General features: G+C 35.5%; 1 protein-coding gene across 1 annotated transcript in view; it reads right to left on the bottom strand.

Moving 5' to 3' along the window:
* The window catches only part of POLA1 (DNA polymerase alpha 1, catalytic subunit), a 205,252-nt gene that overhangs the window by 92,969 nt on the left and 92,983 nt on the right, over positions 1-19,300 (bottom strand). The window contains exons 33-34 of the mRNA XM_059815506.1: positions 16,718-16,899; positions 14,825-14,956 (exon numbers count right to left, since the gene is read on the bottom strand). Of these exons, the coding sequence (XP_059671489.1) occupies positions 14,825-14,956; positions 16,718-16,899 (314 nt within the window). The remainder of the gene's footprint in view (positions 1-14,824; positions 14,957-16,717; positions 16,900-19,300) is intronic.

The following is a 19,300-nucleotide window of genomic DNA, read 5'->3' as shown; positions in this document are numbered from 1 at the left end:
AGGACCTTCTATGCTCCTAGTATGACCTTATGAGGAAAAATTTATCTGTTAATGAATTTATTCATTAAATGGAGATGGGAGAAAAGAATGTCTTTTTTTTTTCCTAATAGCTGATCAATTTGGCTGTTTCATGTAACTAAAAAGGCAAAAGTGTTAGGTGTTCGAGCAGAAATGTGTTTTTCCAAAGGCATTATTAACAATTAATAATCATTACACAGTGCCTTGTTTACCTGACCTGGTGTAAATTTAGTAGCCTTGTAATTAGACCCATATTTTGTATATTTGTATATTTCCATACATAGGATTCAACACATTCATTCATCCATTAAAATCTGCTTGACAGACATAGATGGATAATCAGGGTACAATTTGTATTTACTGGATTATAGAAAATTGCCCAAACTGTTAAGTTCAAGGAAAGCAAATTCTTGTCTTTCTCTTGTGAAAGATGTAAAAGCAATTAAATATCCAAGGATGGCCCCAAGGCTCTCTGAAGTACCAGAGCTTTTATAATGTGATAGCTTTAACACAACTTTGCTTTAAAAAATGGTTGCTGGGTTAAAAAAAAAAAAAAAAACAACTAAAAAGAAACAACAACTAGTGTCTGTATTTTCCTTTAGGCAATGCAACAAAGTAATTCTTCAGTAAGAAACACCTCCTATAAAAGCTAACATCTGAGTATTAAGCACAACTTCATTAAAGTAGATGTCTTGTACTCTGAAAACAAGGGAAGATTTTTCTCCCATTTAAGTACTTTCCAGTAACTTCCTAACTTTCTGAGCAGTTGGAAGAATAATCTTACTACTTTCCTGATGAGAAGAAAAGTCTTAAAATTCAAACTTTTTAAGCATTAGCCATAATAATGAAATACTATTATTAGATATCCTTAAATGTTTGAGAATAAGGTTGATTATTAGGCAGCTCAGTATATGTAATTTTGCCCCCAGAAAAAAAGGGTATGTGGAGACAGCAGCTATTGATCATATACACCTCTAGAAACAGAAAGGTAGGGAATATGTCTAGTGAGCATTGAGTATGGAAAGCAACAATATAGAACAGAATGGGGAATAAAGGAATTTGTCTACCTCTGAAAGAAGACAGGAGAAAAAGAATAGGAGAAAAGGCCACTAGTATGGTCAAGGTGTGCCAGTATCTCATAAAGGTGAGACAGCCTTGTCTAACTAGACAAATGTTTTACAGGTTTCTTCTGAAGAAACTGATGGATTTTTACCCAAAAAGTCATCAGACATACTCATTAAATGTGTAACATTTTTACATTTTTTTAACAACTTCTATAATCCAGTCTTCGAGCAGCTTCTTTCCTAACCCATGTAGCTGATATGTCAGAAAAAGCCATTTGTTTCCTCCTATGAATCCAGAGCTCACAGTGTATTTTTGTTCTTCTAGTATCAAAAGTAAAATCTTCAAAATAATAAAGCAGTGGCAAGACAGTGGAGTGTAATTTTTTTTATTTTTTTTTTAACCCTTAAAGTTAGATTACTGTTTTGGCATCCCTTTTAAGATCACCTGCAAACAAAGCATCTGAAGTATCTGCCTGGTAACAAATATGAAAGTAATGTTTTAGTAAAACACTAAAAGACAGTCCAATAGCTTTCTCCTCTAGCAGCAGCCCCCCCCCCCCCCTTCCCCCCCCCCCCCCCCAATCAATTGGACAGAGTTTTCTGTGGACTCAGTTTTCTGTGACCAAATAAACTGCAATCTAGTGATTCACTTGCTTAACTTAAGGATTTACATTTTTTCCTGTCACAAGCCTTGACGGAGAAGGGAAGAGAAGAATACCAAAAAACACCCTCTTTCCTAAACTAGGAAATCTTAATTTGAATCTTAATTATCTTAACTTGGGTTTTAACTACTCTCCTGACGTAACTGAAGGTACTAAATGTTCAACTAAAGCAACAAGATGAGATAAAAAAAAGGCATCTTTCAGAGTTCCCAGGCTCACTCATTCACTGCCCTGCCAAGGGAGTGAAAGATTTGACACTTCTTATTGGTCCTCATCTCTTCACTGAAGGTGAACAGATTAGTCCCAAACCAACAGTCATCTCATTCCCAAAAAATTCCCCGCTGTTGGAACAACTCTGCTCCTCTTCAGACTCTCTCTTGTCCAGTACATTTTTGTGTTCAGTGCTCTTTTCACAAGGACAACTCTAACAGAAGCTGAAAAAGTTTAGTATCAGGAGAAAATAAATCTCTACTGCACTGTGATTTCAATCTTGATATTTTGGTGCCCCAGAAAGTTTCTCTGCTCCATCAGTACTGAATGCCAATCTCTTTGCAGGTTGAATGAGGAAACACACAGGCAGGGCCAGTTTTGCTTCCATTCCAGAAATCTGAGTGGAAGCCAATAGGGAAGACTATTTTCTCTGGGGAGGAAGCATGTTGTATTAAGTCCTCATTATTTGAGGATATGGAATATTCCAGGTGGTATCTATTTTCATTCAGACCACTGGTGGAGATCATTGGAGATTAATAACAGCAACTGAAATTACCTCATATGCCATCACGCAAATTTTGTAAATCCCAGAAGTTACAGGAACTGCCTAAAGATGGGTGGATATTTAGCCTTAATGCTTCCAGCATCAAGACTAGATTCTTGCAGCACTTTTGTACACTGGCAGATTTCTCGTTCTTCAGTTATTGGCAGACAGTTCTCAAGTGAGGGGCAAAACAGAGAGCACACTTTAAAGTTTACCACGTGTCTAACATTTTCCAAACATGTACTCCATCACCTTCTGTAAGCAGGACAATGCTCCAACATACCAGTGCCAAAGTTGAAGGGCGCCCTAAGAGTTCCAAAACACTTAAGAGACATCAAAAGCAAAACTCCTTTGTTAATATTGCTATTCAGACATAGCTGGAATGTCCTAAAAACAACCAATGAAGTCTGCTTGAAGAATTGATCTGAAGAAACTACCACAGACAGTGGGAGAGGTCCATCTTGCATCTTCCTTCACTAACCTGTTTATTTTAAGGATGTCATCTGCCTCTGTTTTTGACTCTGAAGGTCTTTCCTATTGAAACACAGTTTTTAACAACCTCCTAGTGCTGTGTCATGTTTGATCCCTTCCAGACAGTTTAGTGTCTCACCATTAGAGGATAAAGAGAAAGCGGGGAAAATTTGTAGCTGAAGAGCTACCTGCAATTAAGATGAGAGTGGAGAGAAGGGGAGGGAAAAAGATCTGTCTAGATACCTTTTTTCTGAAAAAAGAACTGGCCTGTAATCACACCGACTCCATCAATATGATAGACTAAGCCTTGGTTATGATGCTGGCTTCTCATCCACAGATCTGTCTAGAAGGAAAGGCACTAGTTTAATTTATATAGAAACTAAATGTACTTCTCATTATGAAAGCTTGTAATCGCTCCTAGATAATTTTCCTTATTTTCACTACCATCTCAGATGCTCCTCAAATAGGTATTTGCTACTCAAGCTTTTTTCTCAGTGACACCTGATTACTGACTGGCATCTTGCCACTAGCCTCATGAAGCCCTTCACAAATGGACTCAGCAGAAAACACTGAAAATAAAACTTTGGAGTAATCCCTGACCATTTCTTGGCAGATAGAATTAACAAAAATCAGACTATATTAAGTCCTTAAGATGCCTGACTCATTCTTGTTGGGAAGTCTCCAAAGACAAGTCAGATTATACAGAATTTTAATTATGAATTCCCTACAAGGTATTTCAGTCTCTCTCACTTAAGGGGTTGTGGAGGGAACAGGGGTGTTCAATCCTAAAACCACCTTATGTTTAATCAGCCAGGAAACTCTCTCAAGGACCATATCACAATTCAGTTTACTCCATTATTGCTACTTCACTGATTGGGTTAATCTTAATGCCATTATTTATACACATATATATACATTCACACATACATAAAAAGAGAAATTCTACCAAATTCAAATTCTACAATCTTTGCGCTTGATAGGTGGTCATACGAATGGGTAGCTGGGTATCTGCTAGTTCTATTGCAAGACCATCCAGCATGAATTGCCTCAGTATGAGAAAAAGTATGTATTATCCAATACAAATTATTACAGTAATTACAAAGTTCTTGCAGAAATCTAATGTTATGTTCTGCAATAGAATTCAGCATATGCCATTTTGTGTCTTTGTATTTTGGGGGTGAGGGGGTTCTCTGTTTTTAAACAATTCTGGCCCCTTTGTAGTATAGTTGAATGTTGCTTTGGATATTAAATTGAGAATTTATCTTAAATGGAAACAAACAACTTCGCTAAAAATTAGACATTTATGACTTGCAAATTACAGATACTAATTATTTTCAGTATATACAATTATGATATTCTCAAGAGGTATTAATTTTGGGACAGATGTGCTTTCATCATGTAATTTGGAAATTAAGTTACACTCTCACGTATGGGAAACTCAGAAGTCTGAATTTGTGTAAAGATGGGATTGATAGAGAGGAATTTCGTCTTGCTAATTTTCTCTCCCCCCCCCCCTTCTCTCTCTGATGAGAGTGTGGCCAGCAATCCTCACAGCTGGGTTGCCTTGCACTTAAAGGAATGGGGGCTGACTGCAGAGTTGATGAGGATACACTTCCACTTGACTCCACCTCCTATTTTGTCCTTTCAGATAATTCTTCCGAATCCAGTAACTTCTAAAAATTTAAACAATAATTAAGACATACCGACTGTAAAATATGCACAATGCTAAATACTTCACATCCATGGCAGAGTGCAGAAATTACGTGTTGCTAATGCAAACATCTTAAAAAAGACATTAAAAATATAAATAGTCCAAATGGAAGGCATTACTACAGAAACTTCCATCAAATGAGGGGAAATGGAAGACTACTGCTATGCTGACCATATTTTCATTAGAAAAGGAAAGCGTATTATTACAAAAATTCTCTCCAACATATGCATCCTATAATCTTCAAAGACAGGGTGTGACAAGTGATAAAGGAAAAAAGAACACAAGAAAAATGCCAGTTAAATAAATCTTTGGGATGATATTGTTGTTGAATGGGTGTATTAATTAAATAAATCCATTTGGGAGTTCACACTTTCTTGTTTTCCACATTTGAACTGTAGCCACCAATCCAGAAAGGAAAAAGACAAAAAGAGGTATTGCTTTCTGGTCCAGTATAAAAAACAAACTGATCTTCAAACATCAATATTTTGTTTATACTGTTCCATAGGAGGTTGAAGATAAAGATGCAAGACATTTGGAGTATCTGCTACAATTCTGAAACTGAGATTTTTATTTTTAGATGGAATGAGTTCAATCACTGCATAAACATTCCTATCTGGAGATCTTCACTGATAGTTGTGGATTTTTGATGCGTCTCTTGCAGATGCCACTTACAAAGGTAACGATTTTGTTCAGGAGAAAAGGAAAACATCTACTTGTCATATTCTACAGAGCCTTAATTTTCATGTAGAAACCTGGTATACCTTTGGAAAACCTCAGAAATGTTTCTCTCGTATATTTGTGGATTCAAAGCCTAGCACAAACTACTAGGCTGAAGATACCTGGATAGCTGAAACTCTTTAGATGAAAGAAAGTGAACAAGACTGTTATTTAGCTGTTGTAACAGTTATAGCAGGACTACCCAGCTTTTCCCCGCCCCCCCCCCCCCCCCCCCCCAGGATGCTGTAGCTGTGGGCAGACTGAAGAGACAATAACCTTCAGCATGGCATGGAAATAGGGAGGGGAGGTTCATCTTTAGCAATAAAAGGGCTTTTAAAATAGCGTGCCATCACCGAATGCATGGGACTAAAGCACAGGCAGAATTGCCAATTCACCAGGCTGAATTTGGAAAACAAACAAACAACAACAACCAAACAAAAAAGTACAAAAACTCCTTGTTCATATGAATAAAAGTAATAGAGTAACTGATGTTCGTAAAAAGTAAGAGTAAAGTCCATCAGTAGATGCCACTTAATGAAAAATAATCTGAAGACAAATCTAGCCAACCTGACTGACAAGCTTCAAGCACTCTTTACAGAGACACACACAGAGGATCTTACATATGGGACACCACCTGTTTTGGACCACAGCTTTACTATCTGACTATACATTGGAATAAGGTTCTGCACTCAAATCATACTATCTCCCAAAGTAGGCATACAAAGCCTACTTAATGCCTGGGGATTAAAAAAAAAAATAAAAATCCACATGCATATATTCACTGAAGGAAATACTGGCACTCTGTAGAAAACAGAGACTGTGCAGCACTTAACGAGACCTTGACTTCTGAACAAGACAAAGTGAAGCAAATGCAAAACTCTTTTATGAAGCCATGCCTAATGTAATGCTATTTTGCCATTTCTTCCTGCAGATGGGAACATTCTCACTTAAAATGAAGTAACATCTCTTTTTAATCTCAGATGATCCAAAACTTCACTGGCTCTTAAAACTGTTTCTCTTAAACAAAGCTGTAGAAATACAGGTTTCATGAGTCAAGAGGAGAAACAACTGTCAACTTTGACAGAGCACAGGCTGCTAGAATTGACCCCGGTGTCTCCCAAGATATAGGAAATCTTATAGACAGTTTGTGGTGGTATCTCTGGTACTGCTTAGACTTCTATTCGCCACTGTAAAAGAAAAATCAGTAATTCCCTAAAAGCCTCATTCACATAGAGGGTTGCTTTCCCCATCCCTAGGTACATGAAGGAAGACACAAAGGCAGAGGAGTTCAGCTAAGTATCGCTGCCCAGACTGATTGCTCTGAGGTTTTTTCACATATATACCACTTCCAGGAACCAAGCTGAAAGATCTGAACTACCCATTTGATCTGTTTGATCCTTGAACACTTATGCATTCATCCATTTTCTCTTGCTGCACCAAATACTAAGTAACATCAAGAACTAAACAGCTGTTTAAATGAAGCAGAATGTAATTTTTTAAAATAGCTTTCTAACCACAAAGCTTCTATATGATGAGATTTTGAATACTGGAATCACTTCTGTTGAGGAATACCTTATTTAATTTTTCTAAGAGTATTTTACGAAGAAATAAAGCAGTGACTAAAAGTTACTGGAAATATATTTTGACAATTTTAACTGCTTTAAACCAGAAAATGAAAATAATTCTTCCCACATCTAAGGGCAGGAAAAAATAAACACCTGCAAGACCCATTCCCACTACACCAAGGAAAAGCATGCTGAGGAAAAAACATAGATGAAGATTTTTGTGTATGCCCTCTGCCACCTCCTAACCCGCATGATTTTCTTATTTAATAATCTTCAGGAATGTGGACTATGAAAGACAGCATAAAAAAAAAATGTTTACCAAAGGTAACTGCATCAAAAATATTTTAGTTTCCCAAATACTGTAAGATTTATTTTAAGCTTTCTTTTAAAGCTGAAGGCAGGTTCATAATAAAGACGAAGAAACTTTACGATAGGTAACTCAGATTTCTTACAATTATTATAAAATAGTCCGTATTTTGTTCTTTTATATGTCCACTCTGAATTACCACAGGTGGACCCACTTTAGTTTTTTTTAAAAAAAAGCTTAAAGCAAGTAATTTTCACTTTCTAAAATCAGTGTTGGACCATGGATTTCTGTATTATTAGTGACTTCTAAGAAAACATTTCTGATAACCATATCATTTTTAGGTCATGAACATCAAACAAACTTACCCATGTGAAAAGAACCACATCCAGTGAAAACGTGGTCTCTTCAGCTTCGGATTTTAACTTTGGTTGTCCTGAGTGATGCAAGGTGCTTGAGCGCTGTAAGCACTGCTAGTTATGCATACATCAACCAGCATCAAGTATTCAGGGCCAACAGACCTTGTTGACTTGTGTCATCTCCCAGCAAGCTGGTTATGTGTTCTCTATTAAAAGTTTCTGTAGAATAATACAGACTTAATCTGGTTTGATACGTCAATAATTTGTTGTTCCAAGTTATTATAGTACAAGACATCAACTGTATCAAAATTCCATGAGAACTGATGGTTTTTAAACTTACTTTAAGCCTTAATTGGTTTAGCTGGACCTCTGCTTCTCATAATGTCTCTAATTAGAGACTAGTGGAATCCTTTTCCATCAAAAACTTAAATTGAACATAACGAAAACCTGAATAGATTTAAAACATCTCTCTCTAAAACTACTGTAAAAAGAAGAAAGATGAACACTGATCCTTTCAAGAGCAGTGATTTGTCATAAATCCTCTTGTGATTCATGATTTGTCATTAAAATAGTCTCAGAAGAACCAAATCCTACAAAGCTATATAGCATCCATAGCACTTCTGTCAATCCAAAGTATCCAAGGAAGGGCACATTTGCTTGCTCACTCTTAAAGTAGCTTGCTCAGGCACTATTAGTAATGCAGTTGGGGCAGAGACCTCTCCATAGACTATACAGATTTGCCCAAGATTTTAAATTCTTGGCCACAGAATCTCATAACAAATACTGCTACCAGTACACCAAAGCTACATACTCTGTAGTCAGTTTAAAGCCAGATCAGATACACAGAACTGCAACCATACCTCTATACTGCAGCACAAACATGCTCTTCAAGTGTTGACAAAAGTCATCATTGCTTCAACTGGGGCAACAGATCAGTTCCAACAGAGTACCTTCAAAGACAGTGCTTTCCGTAATCCTCTGAAGACAGCAACATCTTGTTATTAGATGAGTGATTCAATCCCCTAGGTAAACATTACACACTTGGTGGCAATCATAACTATGACCACATGTACCTTTGGGCACAATTCCTGTAACATGATCTTCACAATAGTGCCATTTATAAACCTAACCAGACAAATTATTGTGATAATAAGCCCTTACATGCCTGTATTCTACCTACAGAGGAAATCACAAAGTTAGTTTTACTCTATTGAAGCAAACCCCATTTCTTAGAATTTGTTCCACACAGTGGCCAGCCTGGGGAACCTTTTCTACAAAAAGCTGAGAGAGATATCCAGTGTCATTAAGAGTCTTCTCTGGCAAAGTACCAGACCGCGGACTAAGCACTAGGAATAATTAACAGCAAACAGATCCTTTGCCAATGTTCACTCATTTTCAGCAGCTAAAATTCTGAGTGCAGAAAGTCACACTCAGTCTCACTCGACCATCAGTGAGGTGGATGCATGTCCATCATGGCTAGTAAAATCCAATGAAGAGAGTTAAAGCCTTTGTAAAGACATATCGATCATTACTTTGGAACACTTCACTAAAAATCATATTGATGCTCTAAGTCTAAAACAAACAATTCCTTTACAGGGCAGATCATGGAGAAGTTGCAGTAATAGTGAATCAATTCCAGTTAATAGACACTATGAGTGCTGTGACAAATAACTGCTTACTCATCCCCTACACACTCATGCACTACACACAGTGACCAAAGGGTTGTCTTTTACTATTCAAGAAACATCAATTATATCAGCAAAGACAGATGTATAATGCTTTCATATGGTAGAATACTGACTGCTCTGTTCAATAATCAAGATATTTCTAATTTCCTCCTGGTTAACCAAAACATGATTCCAAATACAACTCATTTGTCAGCCTCAATCAAGGAAAGAATCAGAAAACGCTATTGTGGAAGGGAGGAGAAAGCTCTTGATAATCTGATGGCAGCCTCCCTTCCCTCTCTCAGGTCCCCAGTAAACAGTGAATGGAATCACATTAATCTTTCATCTTTCATTCCAATTGCTTTCCATTCTGCCTTGACTTGGAAGCTTTCAGTACTAAAAATAAACATCTCTGTTTCTGTATGTATAAACCAAAATGACAGTGATACAAATTCAAAGTTGGAAAAGACTCAGAAACCCATTTCCATACAAACAGGAAGGACTCAAAATAATCACTGGAGTTAATTAGACGGCAGACTCATAGCTATCTTATTGTGCCTACCACATCAGCTGGTGTCACAATTCCTTCTATTTTCTGGCCCTACCTACTCTTCATCACATGTCCATATACTTCTAGTACTATTAGCACAATGATAAATAAAGTATTGTACTATTGCCACTACTAAGCACCTTTCCCTCACTGCAATGAAACTTCTTACCCCTACCCATCCACCAAACAAAAAAGAGCTTTCAATACATGACTGTTTGAGGACGTGATTACAAAAGTCATCACCATCATCTACAATCATATTTTCACCTGTTCATGTGGTGTACACCTGTGGGTTGTTGGCAATACACTTGATTGCAGTGTGGGAGATTCCAGGTTCACAACGAGCCCTGTCATCTTTGTTCTCTTAAGCGAATATGCCATGCAATCCCAAAACCTGTGTGAACGCTATTGCCTCTTACAATATTATCTTGTTTATAAATCTTTTACCTTTTTAAGTGCGCAAAATACTAATGCAAAACCCAAGAACATATATACAATAGTCAGAACAGCAATATGTATATATAAAAAGATAATTCAAAGATCTTTAAAAGTGTACCAACATGCTTTTATACTGTGACCTAATGCGCAAGCAGTAGACCACCCCACCACAGGTAAGAAATGAGAAATTTTGAGGGCTATTGAACACCAAATTTTTGCAGCTGAACAGTATAAAGTTATTTAGCAGTGTTCAATAGCCTTCAAACTCACTTCTGTCTGTGGGTTACAGTGGTCCAGTAGAAAAAGACTGTAAAACAAAAACAGTGCAATACAGGCTGGACCAAGATTTTTTCAGTATTTTTTAAAACCCTTTTAAGGTTTGCATCATTTTATGCATTTTGAAAAACCTAAAAAGATCTGAAGATGCCCTACACTATTAACCAGACATATAAAGAACATCTACATAAAAACAGGTTTTAGCCTTTAAATATACTACTAATAATACCACAGGTGTGTATTTAAAAACAAGATTAAAAAACTGCTGCTTCAGGGACAACAGCTTCCCAGTCCAACCAGTTCAGTATGAATTTTGATACTGCTCAAATGGCATATACAATATGCTGGGTTTTTTTATTCAGTTCTTTTTAGTTGGCAAAACTAACACCTCAACAGCTGAATAAGATATGGGGTTCATTTTATGGATATGAATACTGATTTTTACAGGGCTTTTTAAAAGGGGATCTAAGAGATGCCGTTTATTTACCAAGTGCTCAAAACTGAGCATTTGAATATTGTAGTGGGAAGCACAAAACAGTTTCCATCATAATAATTAGATCCACTTACTATAAATGAAATGACACCCTCCTTATGCACAAAAGTTGGTCAGTTTTTCCATTTATGCTTGCATATTTCAGCCTTCACCCGTTCCCTAGCATGGATGTTTCATTGATGGTTGAGGGTAACACTTCAAAAAATGAACTGGCTAAACAAACTTCCCAGCAGCACTTGACAGAGCTACACCTATTCTTCCCCATTTCCAAAGCAGTACAGAATTAATTACCAGTTCTATGGATCTATTGTAAGTATAATAGACTAAAGAGCTATCACAGACACATTTATTGTAAAAGCACAATCCCAAGAGTGTCTAGTAGAGGGCCAAAACGATTAACACAAATGCTTTGTCAGATCAAAGATAAAACCTGCACCGCCCAATTGAGGAATGAATTAGAACAGTGGGTTATCTTTCAAATTAACCAGGGCAGTTAGTGAGGAAAATTTCATGAAAGTGTAATTCTTAGCCTTTGTGAATCCACACAGCAGGCATTCTGCCAGCTGACAAGATGATGAAATTTTCATGCTCAAAAAAGCCCTCTTCATTTCCCAATTTAGATTAGCTAGCGTTTCTCTCTCTTTTCATCTATTTGCTCTTCTGAAGCAGAATTAAAAAAAAAGCACACAACAGGATCAGTCTCTCATAGAATAATGCATTTCTGAAAAGAAATAAAATCTTTGCATGTCATTTTCTAGATATATTTACAGGTAGGAGTAAGATAGTAAAATTTGATATTGTTAATACCATTAAGAAATCCGTAAATAGTGGAGCAATGATAGATAGGTTTTAGAAGACAGATATAAAACATTTCAATGTTTAATAGCAAAAAATTATTGCGGAAACAGAAAATTTATATAAAGGTAATTTACAAAAACAATGGGATTGTAGGAGGCTTACAAAATTCTATTTATGCACTTACATTTGTATCTTTTTAAAGGAAAGAAGTAGACCACCATGTATTTATTTATCAGTTTCATGTGCCAAAAAGGGCAAGTAGATTTTCCACTTTTAGATTTTATGGCACTCCCCCCCCGCCCCTAAATTTACACAGCCACATATAAAAGCATTTCAATAGACTAAAGGAAACAACATGCAATGATCTTGAACACTTAAAAAAATCTGATTCAAAGCTCACAGAAAAAAAAAAAAAAAGGAAGCTTATTCATTTCAGCGAGCTGTGGATCAGGCCAAAAGGCTCTTGATAGGGCTGTCTTCATGAAAGATAGCTCATTATTTTAGAGGTTAAAAAATTCATTTTCATATTTTATGGTTCTGTATTATGTGCCATTTGACCAACACACAAACAACAGTAATGTCTACCGAAAAAATTAATGCAGTGACAAAGTTAGACAATATACTTGTCTATTTTAAATTGATATTTCTGCGCCCTTCACGTACAACCACTGCAATAGGAGACTTAAATAATTGTCTCAAAGTTTCATCATTTCAGGCTGTTCTTTGCCATACTACTTCTCGGTGTGTCTTTATAGCTTATAGGATTATATATATATTAGCACAAACACCCATTTGATGAATTTCAACTCCAGCTGTTATACAGTCACTACAAGTACTTGATAAAAGGAATAAACTAAAACTCACAGCATCTGATTTTCTAAGAGCTAACAGGACAAAAAGTTTACTTGCCCAAATCCGGGAAAAGCCCTTTTTTATAATGAAAATTATTGTGCAATTTGGTAATTACTTTTTACAATAAAATAATCTCACATTTCCAGAGTCTGAATGTATTCCACAGTCAAAAACTAGTTTTAAACCTCATTATTACAGCTAACTAGGTTAAAAGTAAATTCTCAGTACCGAGAATATAAACGAGTTTATAAAGCTTTTACTTACAAGGACAAATAAATTTCTTTTGAAGGACACTTCATTATCCTATATACCATGTAATAAGATAGTTAATAGATTTTAATACAATGTAAGCAAATTGCAATGTTCACAGTGTGGTTCACAGCTTGGTCTTAAAAAAAAAAAACAACCCACAAACAAATAAACCACAGGAGAACAGACAAAAATACTACACCACTTTTTGTTCTTATCAGTAATAAGAATTTTTCCTGCTCTTAAATGTCAAGTCTACTATTGCAGATCTTATGCACATGTTTTCTAGCACTTTACATGCCAGAAATTACTTAGCATGTAGCATTGTGTATTAACATAATGTACATACATTAAATCTAAAAAAGTTAATCAGAAGCAACTTTTATACAAAAGCAGTCTGCGTAAACATATCACTGACATTATTTAGTAACGCATTATATAATTTAATATAATACATATAGTAATATCAATTGAACGATAATTTTGCAGACAGTTGGGCTTTGCAATAAAGTAACGTGAAATCTTGCATTTCAGTAACGTCACCCATCCAAGTCATCTACCTTTAACTTCAACAGAAAGGAATAATCTATCTCTACCTTGTGAAATACTGCCTGAATTTAAATACTCCAAGAAAGTTTTGTGCTCCTTTTGATGCAAAAGACCTTCAAAAGAAGTATTTATACATTCAGAAATTACTGCATTTCCAGAAAAGAGCTTATAAAACACTTACCTACAATTCCAATAAGAACTAATATAGAAGAAACATAACACAAAATGCACAATTAATATTAAACTATAATGATAATTCTTAGCATTGCAGCTGCTGTCTGCAAAAGTATTTTGTAATACTTCAGAAAACACACCACAAACTAGGTAAGCCATTCATTTATAGGCCACATTTTCGAGAACAATTTATATTCTGAGTATATCAAACGTTATGAGCACCCAAAGGTTATGAGTGCCTTCCAAATTGATGTCTGTCCTGAAGCTGTGAAAACAGGCAATGCTGGACAACCAAAAAAAGGCAGGCAGGCAATAGGATGAGAAGATCTATGAAAATTTGACCAAAATGGCTAGCTGCCAATTCCCAAAATATGATGCTTCCAGTATATTAGAGATGCAAAACATAATGATATAATTTAAAAATCATGGTAGTTTTTTTCCTAACCAGTCAACACTTTGGACAGTGCAAAGATGGGAATTTCAAATATTACACCTTTCTTTCTTTTTTCACAATGCCGTACAAAGCCAACCACTACCCTTGGCACTTCGGACTTCTTGCACTGCCCCCCTCCAAAAGAATTATATCAAATTAATTAACTACTCATATTTTTCCTCTTTTTTCCCCTCCAATCGTTACAAAAAAAGATTCATAGTATTTCCCTGCCTATTGTCCTTCAAAGAATTTTTACAGAGCTACATTCAGTTTTCTTTTTCACAATGTAACACAACATACAGCAATTTGGGTTGAAGAAAGAGAATCAGATTTCAATTACATGAGAAATTGATATCTGCATGTTTGATAGGCTTCACAGATTTTCTCAAAAGCATTAAGATAATTAACTCTGCACTTTTTTGTCTACAAGTGTGGAAAACAGAGAGCTGCTACTTCTGTAATAATGCTGACGCACACAGTTACAAAAATTTAAATACATCTGACTATCTTGACTTGAGACTGAATCAAGAAAACAAACATTCTAAATTAGTATCTGAAATCATTAATTGATTGTTTTATTTTCATAAAGTTGGGTTTTGACATTGCATGCTATTACCTTGGACTATACAAAAAAAAAAAAAAGTAACATGACAGTCACTAAAACCTCAGCACCACTTAGAAAACTCATTTCATATGGCAGAATATTTTCTGAATACTTACATTATAGTATTTTCTGAGGTAGCGTCTAATATCTAACAGTAATTTGTTGTTCATTTGAACCAAATAGCTGAAAGGAGGCTCTTCACATTCAGTCTTACTGCACCTTTGCAAGCTGGGTTCAATAAATCGCCCCTGAAAACAGATGTGTAAAAACAGTATGCATCGTTACAACAGATGATGGTAGCAGAAGCAGAAGTTTAGACATAAATAATACTTATTTTTTAAAAATAGTAGTCTTAAAGGGCCTCTAACATCTAGGCCTGCTTTCTTCCCATCACAGTTGGCCACACCCATATAAAGACTTCTCTGATCTACAGCTTTCCCATTCTCTTCTTAATGAAAGGTCTTTTGGAGAACATGCTTCTTTACCTGCTACAAAGTTAATAATTCCAAAAATGATGTTGATTAAAAAATTTAATCTATGGACAAATCACACTCCCCCATCTTCCCCCAAACAACACAGGTTTGTTGTTTTATCAGGGACACCAAAGTTCTGCCCCAGCCCACTGATCAGAACATTGAAATCAACCTTATAGACACCAATTACAAAATTACCAACAGGGCTGTAGAGACAAACCTTGTTAAACAAGAATGATATGATCATCTCTTATTCTCTCCAAGGGCAAAGAATACCTCTTACAGTTTTACACAACCTCATTCCCCTTACTTTCAAAACCTTCTGAACACCTGACATGAAAATTTCAGAACCTGGAAGTGACGCATGAACAGCTGAAATTAAGTTGGTAGGATTATCATTAAAATAAGAACAACCTAGTAGGTTGGACAGTTATACAACTTTTAGGAAATTTTCTTTCCAGGTAAGACTTAGCTTTATGGGTAAACCCTCACCCACAAAACTAAATAATTCCAGGTGAAAGAGAGGGCACATTTTTGCTTCGGTTTAGGGGTTTCTTTTGTTGTTTGGTGAGGGTTTTGTTGTTTCTTGTTGTTGTTTTTGGGTTTGGGTTTTTTTTTTTAAGAGTTTGACATCCACTTCTGTCCAGTTAGTCCATCTGCAAGTCGTCAAGCCTACATGCAATTAACTATCCCTATTTACAGCTGTAATGCACAAAAGTCAAGGATCCACAAAGTATCACTCGATTTGTGTGTCTTTTCCTCTTACTTGCTTCCAAAGACTGCTTTATTTTGCTTCAAAAAAATGCAAAACATCTGCTGTTTGTCCAAATTAACTTAAAATAATTACTTTTAATTTAGATAAAAGATTTATTTGCTTTCATTTTCAAGGTTTTCACTACTCTGAAGCTCGCTAATTTGCCAATGACTAATACATGCGTAACATCGCTGTAGAGTTAAATACTTGGCCCTATTTCAAGTTGTGATCCAAGGTCAGAGATACATTTTTTGGCAGAACTTCTCAACAAGAATGTACCCCTATGACTTTTTATGTTCAATACACAAAGACAGAAGGAAAGATACCACAGAAAAACCTTGCTGTCAAGAAGGGAAGTGGGATGTAGCAAGATAAACACAAGTTTCAAACACACTTTGTTCCAATTAATATGATTTAGGATAAGAAATTGCCATTGCTATATGAAAGTTTCATTAAATAGAGAACTGGAAGTTACTAAGGTGTTAAGATAAGGATTCCTTAAAAAGTTACAGCAACAATCATTCACAACTGTGGGCAAACAGATTAATGAAGTCAGATAATCTCACATGTTCTGCTAGACAACACAGCTGAAATGCAAAAATGGGAAAAATATTTCAGCACTGTCCTATCAGCAAATTTCTGTTCCAAAGCTACAAATACCGGGACTCAAACAATATGGTATCTTCTCCTACATCTTATGAATCCTATCTGAAAAGCTGGTCCCTCTACAAGTATTTTTCTCCCTCACAGATGAACAGAAATGAAACAGAAGAAAAACTAACCGAACCATCAAAGACATTGTCATAAATATTTTCTGTTCCGCATTTGAAGCAGCAAAACTTGAATCTTTCACAATCCCTATATTTCTCCTCATCAGTGAGCTGAGCTGGGCCACCAACCAAGGCATCATTCTCCTCATCTTTATGGTAATGGTGATGGACTCTGAATTGGGAGGGATCCAGTCCTATTAATAAGAAACAAAAATTTCAAAAGACTAAGAGGTCAACCATGCAAGTAGGCTTATTTTTCATATGCTTGGTGAAGCAGATTCAAAAGAAAGTTACAAAATGTAAATTCAGAAGCTGAAAATCTCTCCTTAGCAAAACCTCTTCTATAAAACATAAATACATTTTACAATTTTTAACCACGAATAAAGGTTCACGAAACATGAAGAAATCTTCTTACTTATCTTCTTACGCAAGATTGCTTTATAAATAAAACAAGCACACTGCATTATCATGGGAGCATGCAACAGAACATTTTGTTTCTGAGGAAACCACTCCTAACGGATGGCTTTATTGTTATTTTCTTCTTAAGTTACATTGAAAATATTTCAATAAAAATGTGCATCGTTATTAAGAAACAGTCTTTAAATCAAAATGGCACCATTAAAACAGAAAACAGAGAATAAAAACCCCATTAAAGAAACACGGGTGCACTGCTATTACCAACTCCTTCAAGTCCGTATACAACTGCCAACTCTGATTTCAATGCAGTGGTCGATTTCATTTTGGCTCAGTGGTTAACAGCATGTAGGTTTCAATCTAATGCAGTGGTTAAAATTCAGCAGCAGCATTTAAAACGGCAGTGCTGGAGACAAAATGCTTTATTTTTGATTGCCAGAACTCAAGATTTTAAACAAATAAATACACAAAAGAGATCCTAAAAATACTGATTCAACCACAAATAAGTAAATAAGCAAGCAAGCACGAAGTTCACTGCCCTACGAATAAGACTGCCAAAGTAAACTTAATAAAAATCCATGGGTTTTGTCATCCTTTGTCATGTGCAACCTTTTAAAAGCCCATGTATCCCATTTACAGGCTTTTTTGTAAACTCTACCAAATAGCACATGCTAGAAAAAGAAAATGAATTGAATGAGCATGTAGAAAGAAAAATGTTCCGAAAACTATGGCTTACTTTATTATTAAGAAGAAAAGATCAAAGAGAAGCACTTTAAAAACTATTTTTAAAAGGGACTAATTAAGCCAAGTAACAGATTACCACCACATATTATCCCATATCTTGTGTAAATTTCAATAACAAATGTAATAATTATTATAGAAAAGCCAGAAAGATTATGAAGTGAAGCTTTACAATTCTTCTTAACCTTACTATATGGTACTGGGAGACTTAAAGAAAACGCTTGGGAACAATATTCAGATGAACTAGACAAATACTATTACACATATAAAACAGTTGTGTTATACAGGCAGATACAGACTGTCCTTACATAAAAGATACCGCCGTTCTGAATTTCTATTTTGCAACCATAAAACAAATTCAAGGACAAGGAAAAATTCCACTGCCAAATAAGTTTATTTGGTCCTTGACAGAATTCACTAAAATTTAATCAATCGTCCCAATTTTAATTTTATCAAAAGAAACAAATGTCCATGCATAAGGGCAACAATTCACTTCCAAGAGGTTCTTAAACTTTTAATACAGTTTGCTACTATTCATTAACAGAAAAAGCAAACAAAGCAAAAAACATTGCTAATAAGCTTATTTTATACTCTAACACATATGGTACCTGCAAAAAAAAGACTGGGGGGTTCTGTTTGGTTTTTTGTTTTGTTGGGTTTCATGGGTTTTTTTGGGTTTGTGTGTTTTTTTTTTTTTTTGAAAAAGGGTTGGTAATATATTTGCTGTTTTAGAAAACAAAGTGTATGTTCTGCAACACACAGGTAGTAGATAAAGTAGAAAGGGTACTTAAGTTTAGTATTAAGATTTTGCAAAAAATCAACTAAGTATGCAGTAGGTTGGATCTCAGATAATAATGGTGATTACAAACAAAAATTCTCAGTTTTCTCTGAGTTCAGCAGTGGAATGAAAAAGGTTCGTTGCAACTTTCTGATACAGATGCCATTAAAGTTCAGCTAGAAATTTATCTTTGGTTTTTTCCCCAAAAGGCAAATATAAAGCAAAATAGTTCACTAAATAAAAAGATAAATTCTGGTCTTCAGACAACTGCAATTTTCCAATGTTCAGACAAAACCAGTGAGAGCAAATAAGCATCTGGACATTTGGTAATAATTTAACAGAAAAAAAAAAAGAAAAGTTATTCATTGGGAGAATTTAAATCACACCTATCTCTGAACTTTCTTAGCTCTTTTGGCTGGAGAAAACAACAGGAAAAATATTGTGATGATTCAAGAGTACATCTAACTTCTGGTGTGCAAACAGCCCCAGTGAAATCAAAGGGACTAGAAAAATCAGGCTTTTAAAGAACATGCCTACCTTAATTATCTTGTGGAATTGGGACCTATTTTATCTATTATCTCCTTTCAGGAATAGTTAGTTGGTTCAATTAATCCATTTCAGCACACTAACTGGTATCCTCTCGGACCAGGTCACACTGGTCG

This window comes from Gavia stellata, chromosome 1 (assembly GCF_030936135.1).
Source record: "Gavia stellata isolate bGavSte3 chromosome 1, bGavSte3.hap2, whole genome shotgun sequence".
Lineage (NCBI taxonomy): Eukaryota > Metazoa > Chordata > Aves > Gaviiformes > Gaviidae > Gavia > Gavia stellata.
The sequence above is the reverse complement of the archived record's forward strand: the minus strand, read 5'-3'. Positions and strand labels throughout refer to the sequence as shown.